The sequence below is a fragment of the Opisthocomus hoazin genome, chromosome 21 (genome assembly GCF_030867145.1).
Source record: "Opisthocomus hoazin isolate bOpiHoa1 chromosome 21, bOpiHoa1.hap1, whole genome shotgun sequence".
Taxonomy (NCBI): domain Eukaryota; kingdom Metazoa; phylum Chordata; class Aves; order Opisthocomiformes; family Opisthocomidae; genus Opisthocomus; species Opisthocomus hoazin.
The window spans coordinates 4,449,646-4,472,963 of record NC_134434.1 but is presented as its reverse complement, the minus strand read 5'-3'; the positions used below and the strand labels follow the sequence as shown (position 1 = coordinate 4,472,963).

Sequence of the window (23,318 nt, the reverse complement as noted above, 5' to 3'; positions counted from 1 at the left end):
TTCAGTTGGATACGAGATCTGTCCTGTCACCCTGAACCTCCATTCCTGCAGACTGACTCCAGAGGAGCTGATGAAAGCTGGGGTCAGTCCTGCTGGATTAACGCAAATGCTTTATTCCAGCAGAGTGAGTTCCCAAATCCACTCACCCTGATCCTTGGGAAGGGTCTGGCTCAACAGAGCAGTGATCAAGCTTGTCCCAGCCTGGAAACAAAAGCATCAGATCAAGCACAAGCAGCCTAGTTTCACTCCACAAACCAGAGAGAGGGCCAACAACGCAGCTGCAGTCCCCGCAGTCACAGCAAGCTCCGAATGACCAGAGCCATTGCAGCCACTTTGGGCTTGAAACCAGTGACACCATGAACACAGGCCAGAAGTCATCACATAGGTATGGTGAAGTTGCCCAAGCATCTCACCTGCCTCTACATCCATGAGCATAGATTTGAAGGCTGGGACGTAGCTGCTCTCGACTCTCTCCAGCACCTCCATCATGTTCCTGACCTTCCTCATTCTCAGCTGATTGTAAATGCACTCCAGGTCATCACACCTACAGCAACCAAGGCACGTTACAAGCCCACGCTGGGGAGCATCAGCTGCCCACACAGCCCACCCATTTCCCCTGGGCCTGATTCAGGATGTCCTCCAGCTACACATGGGCTGAGTCCCAACAGTGAAAGTAAACTGGAGGAAGCTGCTGCAGGAGGCACAGACAAACCCCACAGGATAGACAGCTGGCCCTGGGCTTCACCACGGCAGCAGCTCTGCCACTGTCAGGACACTGCTGAAAGGAGCCATCAGGTGTTTCTGCAGGCATTAGTGACAGCTCTCCAGCAGGTCTTTGCCCCAAGTCAGCCCATACCAACATGGCACAAAGTTTTTCAAAGGGCAGGATGAAATTCCACTCCCTGGCTCTTGAGCATCTGGACTTCATTGGGCATCAACGGGTGAACAGCAGCCAGCTAAGCTGCACCGTTTCCAGACGGCCTTACAGAAGGTGTCCATCAGCTCTTACTCTTGTGGCTGATTCCTAGTGACCAGTGATGGAAAGAGCATTTCCATAAAACTTTCCTCAAGGTGTAGCCCCTGTGCTGGGGTGAAGTTAAAACACAGCCAGCCCAGTGACCTCCCAGACACTTTGCAGATCATGATTATTTTATGTGCGGGAGCAATTTTCCTCAGCTCAAATCTACACGAACCTGAGGCAGCCTGCTCTTCTCAGCTTACAGAAGTAGCAGCTCTGTCTGCCACCAGCAGTCTCCCTCCACCCAAAACCGGAGCCAGCGACCACCATGCCCTGCCCAGGCTGCCTGGGGTACCTGTTCTTCCAGAACTCCAGTTCCACCTTCGGGTTGGGGTTGCTGCCTTGCAGCAGAGGCTCTGAGGACTCTTTCTTCAGCGCTTCCTGGATTTGGTAGCTCCAGTCTATGATGGCCGACTCAGTGGCGTGTATAAGAGATTTATCTATCAGCTCCAGGCTGCAGAAAACAGACAACGTGGTTAACTGTGCTTTCCACTTGTTGATGTGCATTGTATCTGCTTAAAATGATGCCATGGGCAGCTGGACTTTACAGATTATGCCTAGCTTCAGACAGGTCTATGCCAGCTCTACAGATTGATCTAGATACATGTTTCAAAACTACAAAACCATCAAAACCTGTAAGAACTCGCTGCTGTTCTAACACAAGAATTACACCCTGGAGAAAACGGACGAAGCTCTGCAGCAGTGTGAGCAACAACACATCGTTCGTAAAACGAACCACAGAAATGACGAGCCAGTTGGCACCTCTCCGCACAGCCAGACACTGACGTCTCGGACGCATTCGGGTTCAGGGTCTGTCCTGGAGAGCCATAGCTCCAGCAAGATCCTCTCTCCCAGTGCTGTCCTCCCTGAATCTACTCTACCTCCCCACAGTCATTAACTCATTTAATTCAGAGAGATACAACACGAAGTGGGCTGGCATGTTGAGGATCCCTCTGCCTTGAAAGCAGTAATTTCTCACGCAATCCCACCCACACCACGTCCTGCCCCAGGAGCGATTAAACCCACTGCACTCATTAACACATCTCCTGAGGTCCCATAGGTGTAAACATGCAGCCCACACATGACAATGACACGAAGTACAAACACACCTGCCTCTAGGAACCTTCTGGACTCGGTTTTTCTGGCTTGGGCCAGGCTCACTGCACTGCAACAGTTAAATTCCTTCCACTCCCAGATCTGGACACCAACCTGGCTTCTTGGGGAGGACCAGAGTGGAAGTTCCCCCCAGCTGCAATGTGAGCACCCTCCCAGACATATCAGCTAGCAAAGGATGCGGATTCCTCAGATGCTGAAGATTTTGCAGGACAAAAATTGGCTGCACATGGAGCCCAGCCTCCCTTGGCTGCCCTACCTAGCCAGCAGCTCCGGGATGGTTTTCCTGGGAATTGTCCCTCAAGGACTCGAAGGGTACTTCAGAATTGTGATAGCTACTAGGGAGATCTAACTATGAATGGAGAGAACCACAACTATCAAAGATGTTCATTTACTTCTTGAAGGAAAACACAAGGAAATGCAGTTGGTGTCTGGGAAGTCACCCTACTTCTCCAGGAGGCCACATGTAGCAGGTTCCAAATCTCTCTATGGGACCACGAACAGTTCAGAAACTTCCAGGAAGTTGTAGGTGTATTTTCCTGTACCTTTGCAGGATAAATCTGGTTTCAAAGAGAGGTAGAATAGTCCTGATCAAGCAGGCAGCATGAATTATTAACAAAGGAGTCATTTAACTTCTGAACAGTGCACTTAGGGGCCATGCTTTGGCAGACAGAAGCCAGAAAAAGAGATTATCCTGCCTTCCCTTTCAGGGGTATCTGGAAAACAGGAGGGGTTTTGCCCCCAACGATCCGAGCAGTTCATTGCTTCTCTGTGCAGCCACAGGCCTTTGCACTTTCTGAGCTTTTCCTGCCTGTACTGTTGCACAGTCCCCAAAGACAGAGCCCCTAAACTAGAGAGCAGATAGAGCAAAGTACACCCATCTTGGAAGTCTGGATGAGCAGCAGATGACAGAGAGCAAGAAGAGTCACCGTGACTGGGGGGAAATCGCCAAAAGACACAGCACATGTATCAGCAGGAGAAAATCCAGTGAAGAGCAAGGGGTGATACTCACGATTTCTCGTTTTCCAGATCAATGCCCTCAATTCCCTCCAAGCCAGCTGGAAGAGGCAGCAAGGTCTTGCCCTCTACTTGGCCAACAACCATGAAAACAGTACTTTTCAGGTTGTAGACATGACGCATAATGTCTTGTGACACCACTTGTGGCCAGCCCTGATGGTTCTTCTGGTTCGTCAGGATGGGCACAATCACCTATAGCAGAGTCACAAAAGAGCAATGGAGGAAAAAGCGCTGCAGGAGATGGACAGGCCACCATGCTCCGAGGTCCTTGCTCAGCTGAGCCTGGAGACCCAAATTCCTTGCTGTCCCAAACAGTTCCCTGCCTGTGCAGAAGAAAGGCAGATGACGAGGAGTGGGCCTCTCTGCAGGCCCCCTTTGTACACTAGTTCACCCTCTCCCCTGAATCCGAGCAGCTGAGAGGGGTGGAAGGCAGCAGACAAAGTGGGCAGACCTGTCCTCGGGCTCTCCCAGCCTCTCAAACCTGCAACTGGAGGTAGGTCCATGGGCTCTTGTCCCCTTGCCTGCAGGACACCTCCTGGTGCTTGCTCCCCATTTCACGGCCAGTGGGCAGGGGATGCAGGCAGGGGCACAAGCTTCATGCAGCCTTTCAAGTCCACCAGCAGGGCTGGGCAGAACCCAAAGGCTGTCCCTTGATGGCAACCCCCAGTGTGCTGAAAGGGATGGTCTTCTGGTACCTCTTGGGATCTTCTGTTGGTGAGGGTCACCTAGGTCCCCAGCCCAACTGCACTGCAGGTCTTGAGCACAGGCACTTTTTAGGTTATTTTCCAAAGCTGCAACCAACTAAATGTGTCATTATCAGTGAAAGCCCTCGGGGTTTGCACTGACCCAACAGCGTGGGGTCTCAAGGCTGGGTTGGGTTTGCCTGGACCTTCTGGCTCGTTTGAGCTGTGACGGCAGCACAGTGTCTGTCACCTGCATGGGGCTGGCTCTGCTCTGGGACCAGCCTTTGGTCACAGCCTGACAAAGCCAGGTCATCCCTGGTGACAAACAACAGCCCTTTGTGTTACCAGGCTTGGGGGAGTCTAAATATACAAAAATAGCCACAAATGGACACAAAATTGAGAAGGAATAAAGCACTGCCACGGTGCCGTCCCCAGATGCTGATGACTCCTTGTAAGCACAACCAGCACTGCTGGCCTGAGGAAACCCGGCATCAGCAACCCTCGAGCCCAGGGAGCGGTGGGAAGGGGGAGCACAACCCCAGGGAACACGGGCAGACACCGCCGAGGTCACCTGCAATGGTTTTAGCCACGTTATTAGCAAGATTTTTCTCTGTTACTGATGTCACGGGGACTGCCAGTGCTAGTAATGCTGTAACTGGTCTAATGGTAGCTGTTTCTTCTCTTACTAGTTTGTTAAAACGCTAATTGGGCTCCTGATGAACACCCAGCTCCGCAGCACGGAAGGATAAGGCTGTGATCCGCAGCTCAGCTGCGATTCCTCCCCGGATAAAGACCTGGTTTCGGTGTGTCTGCTCCTGACGTCCCACATAACCCACGGGGAGTCTGACACAGACTGTTTCTTTGGCTGGACAAAGTCTTCTAAGACTGTCCTAAAAATCCCTGCGAAAAGACTATCTGCAAGCAGTGCTCCGTGCAGCGGGCACAGCGACGCGCGTCCCCAACCTCAGGAAATCCAAGACCCTTTTCACCTCCGCGCAGACCCACCCCATCCTCCTGACCCAGCACCACCACTCTGTTTTCCTTGAAGTGGGATCCAAACGCAGGCGTGATCCTCTCCCCGTGCAAACGCCGCACCCGCAGGCGGGGGGGAGAGCAAAGCCTGCAAACGCGCAGTCGGGACGCGCAATCCCAACTGCTGAAGGCAGCCAGAAAACGGGATCAAACAGGATCCGTTAAAGTGTTCCTACCCCACCATCTCTTCGTAGCGGAAGGTGGTTACAACGATGTCCACACGCTATCTGCCTAGCGATAGGATGAGAGGCAACGGCCTCAAGTTGCGTCAGGGGAGCTTTAGGTTGGATATTAGGAAAAATTTCTTCACTGAAAGAGTGCTCAGGCATTGGACCAGGCTGCCCAGGGCAGTAGAGGAGTCCCCATCCCTGGAGGGGTTCAAAAAACATGTAGATGTGGCTCTTCGGCATATGGTTTAGTAGGCATGGTGGTGTTGGGTTGATGGTTGGACTTAATGATCCTAGAGGTCTTTTCCAACCTATGGATCTATGATCAAACACCTCAAAACACAAAGTCCCCACGTATGTAACACGTTATCCCACAAAACCAAGATAACCTGCTCTGGGAATCCAATCTACTGGTCACCATATTACTACACCAACAGCTTCACCAGAGCTTCTCAAAGCCAGCAGTTCCACTACCTTCCCGTTGGAGCCCCACTGCAGAGACCTCACCGGGTCAGAGGCCATCAGGAACAAATCGAGACGACGCTGTCTGGTCCAGGCTACTACCACGGGAAAGAGTGAGCCGGGAACCTCTCGAAGACCCCCTCGGGAGAACACCAGCCCACCGGAGGCGAACTATGGGAGGCTCCTTCTGGACATCAGGAACCACTGCTGCGCTGCGAGGGTGACCGAGCACCGGCCCAGGTTGCTCAGGGAGGTTGTGGAGTCTCCAACCTTGGAGACACTCAGAAGCCACCTAGACGTGGGCCTGGGCAACTGGCTTGGCCCAGGTGGCCTCCAGATGTCCCTTCCAGCACCTCGTGGTTCCTAATGTGGACTGGATGTGTGAGGCCACCACCGGCAGACAGCCCAGAGCTGCTGCGGGCTGGGACCTGGGAGGTTTGCACGGCCCAGGCGGTGCCACCGAAGGCAGAGCTGAGGGCACGACACCATCACCAGAGCCAGGAGGGCGGCCAAGGCGGGGGGACCTTCCCCGCTGCCCACCATGGGCGAGGGGCGGCACCCGGCCCCGGGCCCACCCGCCGGTACCGGGACCGGGACCCCCGCCCGCCCCGGGGCTGCCCGGGCCTTACCTCCTCCACCAGGGCCGCGAAGTGCCGCAGGGCATCGGCGGGCAGGTCCCCGCAGAGCAGCTCCCCGGGGCCGGGCGGCCGGAGGAAGAAGACGGCCTTGGGGCGGGCGGCGGCGGCGGGCGGCGGGGAGGAGGAGGAGGAGGAGGAGGACGGGGGGGGAGGCGGCCCCACCTCCAGCTCCCCGGCCGGGCCGCGCCAGGCCAGCAGTGCCGGCCCCGCCGCCCCGCTCAGGAAGTCCCGCAGCGCCGGCCCCGCCGCCCCGCCGCCCGCCCAGCGCTCCGCCGGCACCCCCAGCCCCCGCGCCGCGCACCGCGCCAGCCGCCCGCCGCCCCGCTCCATCCCGCCGCTGTTTGCGGGGAGGAGCCGCCGTTGCCCCGGGGACGCGGCCCCGGGCGGGAGGGACCGAGGGCGGGACGCAGCGCCCGGGGGGTGCAGCCCCCCCCAACCCCACTCCGGTGCCGGCGGGAAGCGTCCTGGGAGTCACAGAATCATGGAAAGTTTTGGGTCGGAAGGGACCCCCAGAGGTCATCCAGTCCGACCCCCCCGCAGCGAGCGGGGACACCGCTAACTGGATCAGGGTGCTCAGAGCCCTGTCCAACCTGGTCTTGAATGTTTCCAGGGATGGGGCCTCCACCACCTCTCTGGGCAACCCGTTCCAGTGTTTCACCACCCTCATTGTAAAGAACTTCTTCCTTATATCCAGCCTAAACTGGGTATTTCTTCCTTATATCCAGCCAGAACGTTCACCAACCCGCCACCGGGCCAAGCCGAACCGCGTTAACAGCCGCCAGCAGCTGCTCACCCTGACCGGCCGCCGAACCGGGGAAGAGGTTCACTCATTTCTAAATTAAAGACCGTTCTTTGCTCCTGTGCAGGGCAGCACAGGGATCCCGCGCAGCTCGTCGCACCCCAGCAGTAACCACGCTCACCCCAAGGCGATCCTTTTCCATAGCACCCAGCTGTGTCAATTACCCAATTTCTTCTAATATCAAAGCGCAGATTGTCTTGGTGGCAGTTCATCTTCATTTTCCATCTTTATTTTCCATCACCTTCAGCTGAAGTTTTAATCTTTAATAGGTGTTGGCACTATTTGCTGAGCAGCACTTGGGGGCCCGGTGCCTTTGAGCTGGCTCTGAAAATGAACTCCTTAACCAAAACAGGTTACAAACACGTGCAGGGACAGCACTGCTAAGGGAAGCAACAAAGCTGACACCCAGTAAGCCTCAAAAACATTCCTCCTAGCCACAGACCTTCCCTCCATCAGCCTGCTTTGCCAGCTTTCCTGTCCTCTGGATCCAGGACTGGGATCTGCTCGAGGAAACCCTCAGTTGTCTGTTCTGGAGCCCTTCAAAAGCCAGGTTGTTCCCAGCTTGAACTGACAGAAGTAGGGCAGCAGAGGCAGATGGGATTTTGCCGGCACAAGACACAACCAGAACAGGCATGAGGCTCCAGCATCAGGGGGAGACCCTGGTCTCTACACCGATGCTGTAAAGCAGAAACAGCCACCCGAGGTCGTTCTCTGGAGCAATTCTGGTATTTGTTCTCCCTCATGAAGTGCTCATAGTGATTCAGACAAAACCCTGTACAGTGCTGAGTGGTTTATTCAGATTCTAAATAAAGATTTTGGAAAACTTATCTTATGAAAAAAACAATCAACGGAAAAAAACAAAATAAAATGGGAACACAGCAGCACTCACATCCCTAAATTAACCTAAAAATCAATTGGGTCCCATTTTATTGTGAAATTTCCTCCTATGAGCTGGGTTCTGATACCTAGTTACATTCCTCATAACGCAGAGACCTGCCTGCCTTAGTCTGGGAAATCCATGGCCCCTCATGGGCTTCTCAGATTTGAGAAGGTCCTTGCCATGGTCACAGCTCCTGCTGGTACATTATCAGTAGCTTCTATCATAAAAGCAAAAACTAAAACAGTTCAGAGAGAAGAACTTTTGGCTAAAAGAAAAACGACAGATGGACTGGCGAGACCTGGAACAGGAACTGTATGGGCAGATACCGTCACCACAAGCACTCACGCTGCTATGAGCATGCTTGGTAGCTTCAACCCACGGAGCTCCACTGATGACCAAGCAAACCCAGACGCTGAGGCCAACCCGTTTTTCCATGCTGCCCCACGGCACTGCACGCTCCTGAGGCCTGCGGAGAGCAAAGCACGTCCCACAGAGCAGAGCGTTCTCAACCTTGTATCTTTCAGTTTACTGTTTTCAGTTTCTTGTTTGGTAGTTCCTGATGGTTCTTGGCTTGTTTCCGTTTCTGGCATGGTGCTTCCTCGTTCTCACCACCAGCCAGCTTGTCCAAGAGCATAGCAGTCTCCTTCAGAAGCCGCATCTCCCGTTTTTCCTTCCGCTCCTCCATTTCTACTATGTCATCCGCAAACAAAGCCTTCAGAGGCGGGATCAGCTTCGGGATGGTCGGAAAGTCGCCAAAACGTACCTGAAATACATCAAGCACAGGAGCACCTGCGTGAGAATTGCTTTTTGTTTTCCTTCCTCCTCCCTGCCTTCTGCCCGCTCAGACGGCAGGGCTCTGACCCAGCACAGAGGGGCTCTGACCTCACGGATGATTTTCAGCTGCATTGACACTAGCGGGCAGGTCATCGTTTTTCAACCCTGTCAGTCCACAGGTCCCGTATGCCCAGTTATTTACATTTTCTCCACAAGAAATAATGTGGACACTGCGCAACTTTTGACTCATTAGTGAGCTACTCTCACTGCTATGACTGTGCCCCACCCAATGGCAGCAGCTCTTGGTTCCTGGACATGTTCTGCAGAAAGCCATTAAAGCAGCGCACCAGGTGAGAAGGCAGCAGGAATAGAAGCAAAATAGCAAAATTAGGTTCTCAGCTGGGAGCAGGGGGCACAGAATAGAGGTGACATGAGGCAAGTAGCCAGTATGTTAAGAGTGAGCTGTTCTCAAGTGCCATCAGCACCTGTCTTGCTCTGTGCCACCCTTTCCCCATGCTGGTGATGTCTGCTGCCAGCAGTAACAGGAGCTGTCTCAGAGGAGACTGCTCCTCAGAAGGAGATGATATATTGATACATGACCCATGGAGAATTTAATTCATGAGCAGCCATCCCAAAGTATCACTGAAACCTTTCCAACAGCATGGCTCAAAGCTCCCAACTTACCCTCATGTGATCAAACGCAATTCCAACCTTCTCACTGAAGTCTTCACTGAACAGTGGGATCTTGGCGTACCTCTGACTGAAGTGATTGAGCATGATGAACTCTGCGTTCATCTTCATCCCGGTCTGAATCGCCTGGGAGGTTGTGCTGCAAAACGAACGGGAACACAGCACCGTGCACCCTGGTCACACACAGACTGGCCAGTAGTGCCCCTCCAACGGGGCAGGGCAGGCTGCTTGGCATCTGAGGTCACATCACACCAACGGCCAACCCTAGGTATGATCCCACACTGGCTGGGCACAAGGTGTGTCCTGGGTCTTTGCAGGCACACCCAGGCACCTCTTCCTCTGCCAACCTGCACTGATGGCAAATCTCTGACTTTCAAACACCTCCAGGAGAGCAGCTGTAATTACTTGGAGCTCTGCATTTAACAGCTCCACAAACTGGTGACAGGGGCTTATTCAAATATTTGTCCCAGGGGTGCCAGCAAGTCCAGCTCTCTTGCACTGTAACTCACATGTAATGCCGAGAAGCTGCTCTCAGGTCTCCCCTCTTTTGCTGGGGGAAGCACTCAGTATCACTGGCTGCAGAACTCAGTTTGAATTGCGTGGTTAGCTGCAGGGGTCAGATGGTTCTTCTACCTCCTGAGCTTAGTCCTAAAACATGATCAAGCAGAGGGCCTCTCCTTTGGGCTAGTCTATTTCTAGGGTTACCACCATCTACTTAAAAGCTTTTCCCTTGTCTCTCTGGGGATGCTTGGAGGAGCTGTGAGGGTTACAGAGCTGGCGCAACGAGCAATACAACATTTTTACTGCTGAAGAGCTCTGCGCACTCCAGAACCATCTACAGGACCTGGGCCCTTTACTATCAGCTCCAAGGACAAAACCCAGCTCGGCATATTTGCCTTCCTTATGGTGACAGACAGCAGGACACAACCCACCTGTGTGTCTTCTCTATAGCTTCTTTTTCCATGCCATCTTCCAGCGTCGCTTCATGGATCAGCAGGGTAGCATTTTTCCCTGTGTAAATAATCATACGTTCAACCTTCAGTTGCATACAGACTAGTTCAACTGCCTACATAAACTCTCCTTTCCCCCCACACCCTCGCTGTGTGGCAGGCACAGCACCAAGGGTTTGGGGGTGCCCACTTTGGATACCAATAGTTCGAGACCCTTCTCCAAGAGATTCTCCAAGCAGAGTGTTTCCATCACCTACCCATTTGTACTAAGGCCATGCAGGGCATTGTGTCACCAGAATAGACTACTTTCCAGCCAGATTTGTGGATCATTGAACATGCAAAAGCGTTTCTACAGTGCTGGACTTCACAAGTCTGAAACTGAACAAGGATACAAGTGTTAGACCTCAGGTCCCCTCTTGCCCCTCATAGCAACTGACCCTGCCAGCTCGTGAGCTTACCTCAGCCAAGTCATAGTTCTCTAACAGAGAACTGACAAACCGTTTGGCTTTAGGCTTGATGTTCTCACGGCCTTTCACAAGAGACTGGGAAGTAATCATTCTGTGAGGGAGGGGAGAAGAGAGAACTGAGGACAGGTACAAAGTAAAACCTGATCTTATCTTTAAGCAGCCTATTTCTCTATTTCTCCTTCTCAGTTCAGCACCTTCCAAACACGACATTTTTGTGCACCCATCTGTTTTTCCCCTGCTTTCACTACACAGTGCCCCAGTAACTCATCCAACCACTTCTTCCCCACTGTCAAATACTCTCTCTCACAGGAATCTTTTTTCATTTGCCCAACTCCCCTTTCCCATGGAAAAGAAAACCTGCATATAAAGCCTCTATGAAGTAGCACAACTGAGTAACAAACCCTATCCTCCCGTTGCAAACAGCACATCCTAACTCTACCCACAGTGGAAGGAGTCAGAGTTGCTTTCAACGAAGGGATGGGGGGAATGGACGAAAGTAGTTTGCCCCGAATAAGGACCCAGCAAGAACATTTCTCCACGTACCACACAGAACACTCACTTGAAGTCTCCGAGAATCTCTTCGCAGTGGTTGTGGTACTCATGTAGCCAAGGCATGATCTGTTCAGGTGCTACCAGAAAGAGAGGGCTGAAAGCCTGACCAAGGGCTGCCTGGAAAAGCAACGGCAGGGGAAAAGAGTCAGTAGTAGGTATACACCATATCGGAGAGAAGAAACACCTAGGGAAATAATGGTGCTTTTCCACTACTCAGAAATTCCCCTCCTCTCACTCCAAGGGAAGTTCAGCAGCAGTGAAACAACAGTGCTACTTACAAAAGCTCTCCGTCTCTCCATCAGGATGTTCAACAACCCCTGCCAAGGCAATAAACAAGACAGCAAGCTGTAGTCAGAAATATCTGGGGCGCAAGTGGCAACAGTGCTACCACAGCTCAGCAAGCTGCAGATTTTTGAAAACCTAGTCAGAAATATATGATTACTGCTTTTCCAATAACTGCAACTTGCTGAGCTGCTGTCATACCGTCACTGCTTCTGCTCCCAAGCTAGTGGCCAGCAGCCCACAACACAAGCCCCTCAGCCCTTCCCAGTGTTGCTGTATCTGCTCCCAAAAGAAGGAAGAGAGCAGAAAGTTTCTACCCAACATCTCAGACCCACTGTGGTTTCCAGACACAAGACAGCAGACCAGCAAACAGCCTGCCCTGAGCAGGCCCAACCTAGAACAGACCAATCAGTCCTCCTGTGACTATTTATTGCAATGCACTGAAGGAAGCTGGGTTGGACACTGCTGAAAAATTACAACTCTGGATGATCCCCACCAGCCTGCAGGGACCCCTAACAGGAAAGGAGAGGGGATTAGAAACACAAACAGATTCAGCAGTGCCTGGGGAATGCAGAGGGGAAGTGCAGCCCTAACAGCAGGGCAGCCAACATTCATCAGCTGCAGCTACATTTGAATTCCAAACAGCAGAACATGCCTGCACAGAACCCCTTCTCCTTCGAACACACTCAACCTACCGAATGATGATCAGTATGCATGTGGGACACAAACACAGCTACTATGTTACACAGCACTTGGTCAACTTGCTCTCCATAGTGGCGACAGAGCTGTCCAAACGTTCCTTCTCCACAGTCCAAGAGCAGGGATCGGGTAGAGCTGGCAAGACAAGTGACAAAGATATTTAGCAGCCACTGTATGAGCTCTGACCAGGGCCCATTCGGGAAGGAGGATCTTCTGGGTTGGAAGGCAGAGAGCTCTCGGTGCTCTACACCTCTAAATGCTACTGCAGTCCTACTAGCCAAGGTTTTAGAAAGACTGTTCTGTCTGCATAGCTCATCCTGGTCTTGGGTTGATGATGAACACACCCTTGGGGCAGATGGGAAAACTAATGAAGACATTAAATGTTTGGCTTTACTGGTAGCTCCCAAGTCCTCCCCACCTACAGAGAGACAGGTGCCCAAAAGTGAAGTCCCACAGACTCCACAACAGGGGCACTCTTGCTGTGCCACCAACACACTGGTCAAAAGAGCCCTTGGGCAACACCCTCTTGAGACACTGAGCCTCTCCCATCAGAATACATGACACTGGGATTTACCTGGTATTTACCAGAGTAGAACTGACATTTCGGATTTTCATTGGAATTGCAGATCCTGTTCCCAAGAACACAATTTCAGGATAAGCACACACGTTTCCTGAAGAAAAGAGACAACAAGGATTTCTAAGTAAATGTCATCCACACACTGCCCAGTCACGCACCATTTAGTTCAATAGCCTAGTAACTCCAGAGTCTACATGTCCAGCATGTTCATTTCTGCATCCCTCAGCCTCTAGCTTTCCTACAGCAACAAGGTTTACAAGGTAAGACAAAACAGAATGACCACCACCAAGAAAACACATCACAATGCATAACTGCATATCCAAAGGCGGGCAAACAAGGACTCTGCTCATTGCCCACGACAGAGCTGGCAGCTCAGGAGAGACCCAACTCCTGTTCTACAGTGCCCTGACTCTCCCCAGAATCAGGATCCAGACAGCAAGTGAGCGGTGCTGTGTCATACCATGAAAGCTTCACTGCCAGCAGGACAACTGAAATTCAGAGAAGAATGCTCCACAGGGAGCTGGTTCTAGAGCAAGACTTCTCCCAGACACAGGGACTCACGCTGTGGCTGCTACGACAGCATTCAACACGAGCAAAGCTCTGGTCAGTTCAGAGAAATAACACACAGCTGCTTTGTGTCTAATTGACCCCAACAGCACTCAGTCCCCAAACCTCGCAGTTTTAGAAAGCCAGAAGCCTAAGACCGTGTAAATCCATCTGAAACCAGTTAAGTCAGTTTACGCTAAGCCTGTCCTCTGCACAGCTCCAGGACAACTTAAGAGCATCTCTCTTAAGGCAGCAGGAAAACTGCATGTTCACAGCTTTGTCTGGGCTCTAGAGTCACCAAGACCTCCTACTTCCCATTACACTGACCCAAGACAAGTTGCCGATCCTTACCTGGTACAGCAGACAGGCTCTCTTTGCACTCCTTCACACGAGACTGGAAGTCAGGGAGATCCAAGGCTTCACTTACAAATGCGTCGTGGTCGCAGACAGTCACAGCATCTCTGAAAGAACAGGCCATGTATCAGGATTGGGCAGGGTAAGGACTGAAGAGACAGCACTTTTCAGAGCAAAGTGCCAAATTACTGTGCCAAAACAGCCTTACAACAAAGGGTCAAATGTGCCTTCCAAGTTCCATTTTGAGGGGAGGGGGAGGATACATCCACGAGTGTGGTGTGAGCCAAAAAAGCCTGGCTGAACTGAGCCGTGCCACAGAAATAATCATTCCACCAAACCAGAGAAGCTCCCGGAAAAGCGCTATGCTCCTGTGTGCTGTTCAGATCCAACGAGCTGCCAGACACCAGAGGGCACTGCAAGGCAGCATGGAGACTCCTGGAAGAGCCACAACCACCCCAAAGGGCTCCAGGCACCTCTAGGAAGCATAAGGGACCTGTGTCCTGGTCCTGCATCAGAGCATGCGCACTACTACAAGCCTTCAGACACCTGAAGCAGACAAACATTAACTATTCTTGGCATCTGGGTCCCCCTGTCCTGCCCAACAAAGCCAGAAATTTGAGCCATAGCAGCTGGTATCCGCATGCACCATGTGGTTCCCTGCCCTTCAGATCCTCATTGAGCAGCTTCACCTGTTTGCCCACAAAGCAAGCACCAGTGGAGAAGTCTACAACCGTTTAACCACCTGGAGCTTTCAGCTCCGATACCATTTCAAGACCCAGAAAGCCTGACAGGACTTTCACTGGGCTCCCGAAAAAGTCTCTCCCTGACACCATCTGCTCTGCCACAGCCACGACTGGGTGCACAGCATACGAGGTCAATGCAGAGGACAGAGGAACACATGAGGTTACAAGAGCGAGGGACAGAAACAACACTCCAAACCACTGGCCAGATGGTATTTTCAGTGGTTCACTCATCTGTGTCCTACACCTTGTCTGAGACTTTCTGGGACAGGCACACCCCTCAAGACACAGTGGATAGCTTGGCAGCTAGCCCAGCACGGCCACCAGTAAGGACCTGCAAGAGATGCCTGCACACCGTCCTCCCTCAGCACAGACTGACACTGAAATGCTGCTTCAAGTCAATGCCCCAAAGCTGCTAAGTCCAAGATTCCAACTGACCTCTGCCACTCCTGTTGGGGTCTGAAGTGGTATTTCAAGAGGCACTCTCCTCGCACAACGGGCACGCTACATGCAGCCTCTTCTTCCTACAGGGAAAGAGTGATGTCAAACACATTCTTTGCTCAGGGGCATGAGGTACACAGGCAAGTAGGACCTGGCCTACCTTGCTCTGGTAGGTGGTGAGCAGAGGGAAGATCTCTGGGTGGATGAGGTTCAGCTGAGTTTGGATCTTGTAGCTCCGTGGGTTATGCACCGCAGAGGAGTTCTCATTGAGCACCAAGTGCTGAGTTCCAGGTCCAAATCTGTACGAGGACAACAAGATGCACAACAGCTTCAGCCCCATGTTAGAGCTGGGCATATGTGCACACCTGAGCCATTAGCTAAAATCTCATCTGAGCCAGCAGAGCCCTGCTGCCACCCAACAGCTGTTTCTACTCTGGGAGAAAACATTTGCACCATAAGAACACGCTGCTGCCCAACAGTGACATGAAACCAAGTAATGAGAAGATCACACACCTTTCCAGCCATTGCTGGTAGCGGCTGTCTCGAAGCACTGACTCTGGAGTCACGTGAATAACCAAAGCGACTTGGTTCTCAGGAAGTCCTTCCTGGTACCTGGGGCGCATTCAGATACAGAAAGAACACCTGAGCTGCAGTCCTCCACCACCTTGGCATCCCCTCCCCTCTCCTATCTTGGTACTATCAGGGATGTTCTCGTGAAGCAGGCAGAGCACAGATCTTCAGAGCCCAGGAGCTCGAGGCTCCACATCGCAGTAGGCACAAGGCTCCGCGAGGCTCAAGCCCGCCATTTGCTGACACCTCCACTCTCCCACCCGGGGAAGTTCCTCTCCTCCAAAAGCAACATCTGCAGAGCCTTCCAGAAGCCTAACATGGTTCTGCACAAGCCCTGCAGAGGTGTTGCACGCAGTCCAGGCTTCCACCGCACAGGGAATCAGCAGTCTCTACGCTGCTCCCCAGTGAGACACCGGTGCACATTTGCCTCTCTGGAAGCCAGGCCCACCTTTCCAAGAAGGCTCAGCTCAAAATGTACCACCAGTCCTTTTGTGCATCTCTAGCTCCTTAACTGTGCCAAACAGCTTGGACATCAGCCACAGGAACACACATCTAGAATAGAACAGGAACTTCTCTCTGGTGAAGCTCAGCATGGATGTCTTCCCCCAAACACTCCAGGTCACCCAGCCCCGCTACCTTCGGAAGGTCTCATTTTCACAGACGGCATCCACAAAGCCCTCGTGAGGACACTCCAGCACAATGAACACCGGGCCAGGATCAGTAGGGGTGCACAGTTCTTCTGGAAAGAGCTGCAGGCAGACACACAAAGATCACACCACAGCCAGGCTATACACCCAGCCCTTCTCGCACCGTTGTGCCCAACTCTTCTGGCAGCTGTCCTGTCAGCCAGGCCCCAGCAGGCACCTCACGCAGGCTCTCAGCGCTCAGTACACCCAGCCAGTGCAGTGCTTGTTCCCTTTCTGCTCTCATTACCCATTTGCATTTTGCTGTGTAACAACAAATCCCTCCCCTAGTGTCAGAGCAAACCACAAGCTAATGTAAGGAAGGGAATTTTAGCAGCTTCTAGGTTCCCACAACAGATTCAGATGGTCGCAGAAGGGTGTTTGTCAAAAAAAAAAAAAAAAAGCTTTGTAACATTCTTATGACACAAAGGTATGTCAATACTATCTCCCAGGTTAGGATCTTCACTTACAGATCATGTGGGACATGGCCAGAGCTGGCTCTGCCTCTCACTTCAGACCAGTGATTGAGAGATTAAGCCCCTGCACACAAGAACCACTGAACTTCTTTTAGTCTCAGAGGTGCAGAGTAAGGAGGGTGTGACAGACATTCAAACCCCAGGTTTAAACCGTGCAGGGATTAACTCCACTAGTTCACTCCTAGACCTGAATCAGCTTTGGGAAGGGGAGATGAAGCAGCTCTGACAAATTGCAGGCATACAGCCATACTCACAAATCAGCTCCTTTCAGAGTCTGCTTCCCTAACCCCACCCCCGCAGCAGCCCCAGACATGCCCCCCATGGGAGCTACTTCCAGCAACAACTTGGGGCCGGAACCGGTAACCAACCACAAGTAGCTACTCAAAGCTCAAGAACAGCAAAAACCCATTCCAGCCTCTTAGCAGGGATGAGAGGGAACAGGCAGACAACCATCATCCATTCTTGCCTCCAGAATGTGTGTTAAACAACCCCCAACATGTCCCAGTGTCTACTGGTAAGCAAAACATTCTGCACAAAGAGATTGTCACCCTGGGAGCCCAGTGCAGGAGGGAGGATGGCAGAGCCACAGCAGAAAGAACAGATACGTCTTACCTCTCTGCCTTCGTAAGTGAAGCTCTCCCCATTTTTGAGAGCTGTAATTATAGGATGAATGGCTGGACTTCCCCTGAAAACAAGGCCATAGAAGTATTTAGCTTGCCAACACCAACACGCCTGGTGTTGCCCCATCCCCCAGACTGGGATCTTGTACTCACACTGGCAGGCCCATCTCCTGTGCTTTAGCTGCTAGGAATTTTCCCTTTTTTGGGTGAATCTGAAGAGAGTTAAATAAAACAGAATTATCAGCCAAATAAAAAGGGCCAGGAAACAAGATCAACGCACTTCCAGTTCATGTATTTCCCCACAAACCAAGGGATTTTTTTTTTTCTTTTCAGTTCCTAGTCTGATTTACCCCAAAAAAGCTTTTAGTAGACTTTCTGGTTTCCAAGGTGACACAGCTGCTTCTCACTCCCTTCCTTAGCCAAATAAGCAGGACAGACATCCCTACTGTAAGCATTAAGCAAGAATGGAACCTGTATACTCTCAATTGGCTGCTCTATGAAGAACATTTCTAAAAAAAACGTGTCTAGTTTTCACACAGTCCTACTCATATTACAGTTACTCTGACCTTTGGACAGTAGAATCACAAAACAACTTCAAAGCGCTGCTTGAAAATGCAGCAATTACATTTATTAATATATTAAATGCAGCCATTAAATCTGTTTAGCCAGATGAAATGTCCTAATGACTCAAGGAAGCATTTATTTACCGAGAGAGTGGTCAGACACTGGAACAGACTTCCTAGAGAGCTGGTCGATGCCCCAAGTCCGTCAGTGTTTGGGAGGTGTTTGGACAATGACCTTAATAATATGCTTTAACTTTCGGTCAGCCCCGAAGTGGTCAGGCAATGGGACCAGATGATCATTGTAGGTCCCTTCCATCTGAAAATATTCTATCTGTATTGATTTAGAAATCTTTGTGTCCCAGCTTACTTTACAAAGGAAAGCCATCACCAGATCGGGATGCCTGCTGGCGCACTTCTGTTTGTCACCTGTAAAAGAAAGCAAAACTACTCAGAATCATCACTGACTATCAATTTTCTTTAAGCCAAAACGTGTCAGTGTTTGCTAAAGCATTAACAAGAACAACAACATCCAGCCAACTCGGAGCTCAGCAGCAAAATATTACAAGCACCTAAGGCCAGAGAGACCATGGTTTCAGTTACAAGAAACCAACATAATGCCGAAGACTGAAAAACAGTCAACCCCAACATTCACTCATAGTTAAATTACAAAGGCTGGAGCACCCACTCCAGCCAGCAGCAAACTGCTACAGGGACTAATCACACCCCAAGCAGGAATCATGTTCAGTTTCTAGGCGTTATTAGCTCTGTGTCAGAGAACATTCTGCTCCATCTTTCAGTTTAGCTTCTCTACAGACCTCAGTTCCAGAAAGCAAACAGTTCAGAGGACAAATACACATCCTTAATTTGGCTTTATCTCATTAAAGTCAAAAAGATCTTTCCATTTTTTTTACCTGTTTTCTTTGGGCTTTCTTCTTCCTCGCCATCCTCCAAGTTTCGCTGTGCAGCTCTTGGGGATCCAGACCCTGTGTCTGCTTTAGGGCTATTTCCACCTTGGCTTGATGCTCCAGGACTCTGAGGCAATGGACTTTCAGTGGCTAGTGGTTTTCCTGTCCCAAATCCAATAAAATCAGACAAAGATCACTCAGTCAAAAGGGAGAGATAATAAAAGCATGAGCAGCACTCCCTCTTCCATGACAGTCATGTTTAAACTGTACCACAATAGAGATCTTTCCCCCCAAGTCTCACGTGTGCTTGCATACTCTAGTCACTTATTTCAGGAGCCATCCGTCATCCAAGCCCTTCAGATTCTCTCAAACCTGCTAGACTCTGTCAAGCCTGTGCCTGTAGTCTAAGCGTTGCAGTTTTCAGCAGTAAGAAACCTCAGCTGGCTAGCTAAGAAAGTGATGTTTCACACGTCATTCTACACGCCCACACCTAAAGGAACAAACCAAGGCCCTGACTCAGCATGTCTTGTTTCTTTGAAAGAGATCCTTCTCCTGAGAAAAATATGGAAATTCATAAACCTCTTCTTACTCAGGCTTGCAAACAGAAGCCGCTCCTTTAACCACCTTCAGCATGGTTACTGAGCAAGTGCTTCTTCTGCCTGATTACAGTGTCACGTGCTCACCTGTCAGAGGTATTTGGTAGACTGTCATCGTCTCGTCCTTATACTCAGGCTCTGTGTGCAATTGCACAGCTGAAAAGAGATCAGAAACTGGCATTAACAGGTTCATAGCAAGAGATTCATACTCCACAAGAATTTAAATCAGGAAAATATCTTTTTCCTTTCTTAAACAAAACTTGCTGAATGTCCCCATGGCCTTTGTCTGCCCAACTGCAAAGATCAATGAAAAATCAAAGCTCTTAAAAGCCCACCGTCCACAAAAACTAGCCAACGACACCACTGTGGTCAAGTTCACTGGCAGTCTCTGGAAGCAAATCACCCTTACAGTGCTTCAAACCACAGTGATGTCTACTAGTCAGACAGACTGGCAGCTGCCTACCAGAAACAGAGCTGGAAACTATTTTTCTTCCAGGCAGTTCTTGTGATGGCTTTGAATAGTGTATAAGATCAAAACAAATGTTTAAAACTTTGCGTGGACCTAAACCAGAGGCATTTATTCTGAACTTATTACCATTCAATGCAACTTTGTCTACAGCCAAAACAAAAACAAGTTGCAAGTTCATATTAGCTACACATCCCTGACCTACATACCTAAATCCATCCGTTTCAGGGGTCCAGGAAAGAGTCGAATCGCTTTCAAGTAGTTTTGCTGGAAAACAGATGGTGTATCAGGAGGTCTCGCCCAAGCAGTACAATCACAAGCACCACTTTCAGGAATTACACTCTCTTTCAGTGAAGTCAAAGGCTCAACACTCGAAAAACAGACAGCACACAGCCAGCCAGAAAGCACTGGGCAGACGTGCCACCTCCAGTGGGCATTACTCATTTAGGAAGAGACAGGAAAATAAAGAACCACTCTCCACATCCCTTCCATCAATCTAATGAGTCAGCAAATAGTGCAAGGAAATAAAATCATGCTAAGGGTTGGAAATTTTCAGCCTAGACAAGGCATTAGGCTGGCAAGGATCACGTTAAGCAGGAGATCAGAAACCAAGTTTCTATTAAATGAAAACGGGGAGGGAGCAGCCAGGTGAACAATCGACGCCCTTTTCCCAAAGTATGATTTACCAGAATATTAGCTGACAAGACAGTTCTAAGGAGCAGAAGTCTGATGCTGTCTCATGCATAACCTAAGAGATCTGTTTTTTAAAGCCAGCCCTCCTGGCAGAACCTTTGGGCTGGCACTAATTCCGAACAGCTTTTTACACCTGTACGATGACTCACTGCTTTGATACCAGCTCCCCTCATGTAACATCTGAAGGGTTCGCTCTCCCTGCTGCCAGCTTCCCCTGCTTACCAGCTTTGGTGGCCCTAGGAAAACACATCTTTGAAGCCCCACAGCCTTCAACGTGAGAATCATACCTAAGAGAAAGCAGAGAAACAGCTTTACCACAGCCCCACTCACGGCTGGTGGATCACACAAGGAAGATCCCTCTCAGGGCCCAGGAGCGCTGGGCCTCTCAATGAAGGCAGAGCTGAACTCGGATCCAAATTCAGTTTTGCCTCAGCTTTGTGGCAGTTTCAACAAGCCACTTATTTCCACCTATAAAAAAAACCAATCTACAATTTGGAACACATTACCTTAACAGATTGTTAATCTCATCCTTTCTTGCTGATTTCCAGAAGTTTAATGGATAAGATCCTAAGTGATCTCTTCTCACCTCACCCTGCTTTGAGGACAGGCGTGGGTCAGCAAGCTTTCTAGGTCCCTTTGAACTCAAGTTAGCCTGACTCACGCCCAGCTCCCTGCTGGCAACGCACCACTGCTCATGCCTTCTACTTTCGAAGATTTGGGGAAGATAAAGCCACGCATGCTGGGGAGGCAGCGCCTCTCCCACCACATGTCCACACACACTGCCGCAGAGACCAGCCTGCAGCTGGAAGCACCGCAGAGCGACCCGGCCGCTCTGGCAGCGCTTCTCCTCTCTCCACCGCCACGCAGAAGACCCCGAGCACTGGCCACCAGGCAAAGCAACCACCTGTGGCCTAAGCCACCACCACTCAGGGCCAGAGGAGCCAGCGCCAGGGCACCCCGCCAGCCCCCTCACTCACCTGGCAGCCCCCCGACGTTGGCCCAGGCCACCCGGCTGAGGAAGATGCTGTCCAGGTGGGAGATCTTCAGCCTGAGGGGCGAGACGGGGGTGGGAAGGGAGTGAGCAGGGACCGATGCTGCCCCCGGGGAGGGGAACCCCGCCCCCCCTCCCCGGTTCCCCCACTTACTTGTGCTCCTGCATGGCCCGCTGCGTGCCCTCGCCGCAGTTGAAGAGGTACCTGAGGGGAAGCGGGGTCAGCGCAGGCCTGGGCCGGGCTCCCCGGGCCCGGTCGTCCCCGCGGCCTCACACTCACCGGTTGAACTCGGAGAAGACGTAGACGGCGGCGCCCGCGTCTCGGCTCCCGGCCGCCACCACCTGCGCGTAGACGGTGTTGGGCCCCGCCAGGCCCGTCCCCGCGCTCCGCCGCCGCTCGCGGGCCCACACGTGGCGCGGCACCCCCTTGGGCCGCCGCGCCGGCCGCGCCCCCGAGGAGCCCTCGGCCATGGCCCAGCACCGGCACGGGCCCGGCCGCCGCGCAAGGCCCAGCACCGGCGACAGCGCCCGCGACAGCGCCCACATCCGCACGCGTCCCCCCGCCCCCGCCGCGCGCAGCCGGCCGCCAATAGGCGCGCAGCGGCTTCAGTAGCGCCCCTCACCACGTGACGCAGGCCAGCCAATGACAAGTGAGAAGCCGCACCAGTCGACCCGCCCCTAAGGCGACGCTCTCGGGCCCGGCCCGGCCACCGTCCGCTTTCACGTGACTTGATTTACCCAATCGGAACTCCTTTCCCTGCCCTCACGCTAAGGGGCGGTGCTTCGCGGCGCCTCACGGTTACCTAGCAACCCCCGCCCCTAGCAATCTCCGCCCCTCCACCGGCCTCGCCCGGGCCCTCCCGCGGTGCCGCTGCTGCCCCAAGGCCCGGCCTGAACACGGTGTAGCTCCCGCCGCGGCGGGCGGCCGCTCCGGGGCCTGCCAGGCCCTACCGGTGCACAGCTGGGGCCTGCGAGGCCGGGCCAGGCGGGCGGACCGTGGGCGAGGGGCCTGGTGAGGCCTGGTGGGTCCTGGTGGGGCCTGGTGAGGCCTGGTGGGGCCTGGTGGATCCTGGTGAGGCCTGGTGAGGCCTGGTGGCTTCGCAGCACCCACGAGGAGGAGGCCATCGAGGAGCCGGAGCCAGGCTTGTCACAGCGTGTCAGGAGGAGGAGAGGCAGCAAGCAAAAACGCAGGCGGTGGCAGCCGGGCGGACCGAAAGCCCCTTCCCGGGTGGGCGGTGAGGCGCCGGGTCAGGGACCTGGCAGCGCTGCGCAGTGCCTCTCCCTGGAGGTTGTCAGGACCAGGCTGGATGGAGCCCTGAGGACCCTGGTGTGACCTAGGAGCTGACCCAGCTCGGAGCAGGAGGTTGGACCTCCCGAGGTTTCTCCAGACCCAAGCTACCCTGTGGTTCTCCAGTCTCCTCTTCAGCATTTCCCCATTGCTCACAAGCTCCTCTTCCATATGAGCCTTGTTCGGGGCATGTTTACAAATACTAGACGATTCAGGCCACAGCTCTGTTTATTTTTGAGCTCTTTAAACCCACTCTGAGTTCTCGGGCTTTCTGTTTGCTTCAAAAAGAATCACTAAATTTTACTGTAACCAGAGTTCCCCAACATAAACAATCCTAATCATCAATATCCCTTTTATTCCTTACTTCCAAAGGCAAACCTTATCTGTCTCAGTGCTTTGCTTTCCAAACACAGTCTCCCTTTATTCCTCCTGCCAATGCTCTTCCCTTTCTATTCTAGTGATCCAAGCAAGTGCTTTGAGGGGGGACCTGTCCAAACCTCAAGATCTTGCCATGGCTGTTTACATCTGTTCTGTCAGTCTTTCTTCAAATCTATAATTCACTTAACCATTTCTCCTTCTGACTCGC

The 23,318-nt window shown here is 52.1% G+C and overlaps 2 protein-coding genes across 2 annotated transcripts in view; both read right to left on the bottom strand.

The window, feature by feature from the left end:
• Window positions 1-8,244, bottom strand: part of DNAH9 (dynein axonemal heavy chain 9) — a 200,534-nt gene extending 192,290 nt beyond the window's left edge. Inside the window, exons 1-7 of the mRNA XM_075440716.1 lie at window positions 8,136-8,244; window positions 7,989-8,044; window positions 6,924-6,988; window positions 6,122-6,467; window positions 3,144-3,340; window positions 1,314-1,472; window positions 414-544 (exon numbers count right to left, since the gene is read on the bottom strand). Of these exons, the coding sequence (XP_075296831.1) occupies window positions 414-544; window positions 1,314-1,472; window positions 3,144-3,340; window positions 6,122-6,467; window positions 6,924-6,988; window positions 7,989-8,044; window positions 8,136-8,244 (1,063 nt within the window). The remainder of the gene's footprint in view (window positions 1-413; window positions 545-1,313; window positions 1,473-3,143; window positions 3,341-6,121; window positions 6,468-6,923; window positions 6,989-7,988; window positions 8,045-8,135) is intronic.
• On the bottom strand, window positions 7,705-21,990 carry ELAC2 (elaC ribonuclease Z 2). The gene is made up of 24 exons (XM_075440967.1): window positions 21,725-21,990; window positions 21,599-21,649; window positions 21,431-21,501; window positions 20,676-20,740; window positions 19,970-20,027; window positions 19,382-19,450; window positions 18,705-18,860; window positions 18,161-18,219; window positions 17,384-17,442; window positions 17,223-17,295; window positions 16,088-16,200; window positions 15,395-15,493; window positions 15,042-15,180; window positions 14,879-14,964; window positions 13,698-13,807; window positions 12,798-12,894; window positions 12,220-12,358; window positions 11,521-11,559; window positions 11,250-11,359; window positions 10,682-10,781; window positions 10,481-10,601; window positions 10,206-10,284; window positions 9,268-9,412; window positions 7,705-8,572 (listed from the first exon to the last, which is right to left on the bottom strand). The coding sequence occupies exons 1-24, from the start codon at window positions 21,988-21,990 to the stop codon at window positions 8,330-8,332; spliced, it is 2,547 nt and encodes an 848-aa protein (XP_075297082.1). The 3' UTR covers window positions 7,705-8,329.
• Between the last annotated feature and the right edge of the window lie 1,328 nt (window positions 21,991-23,318).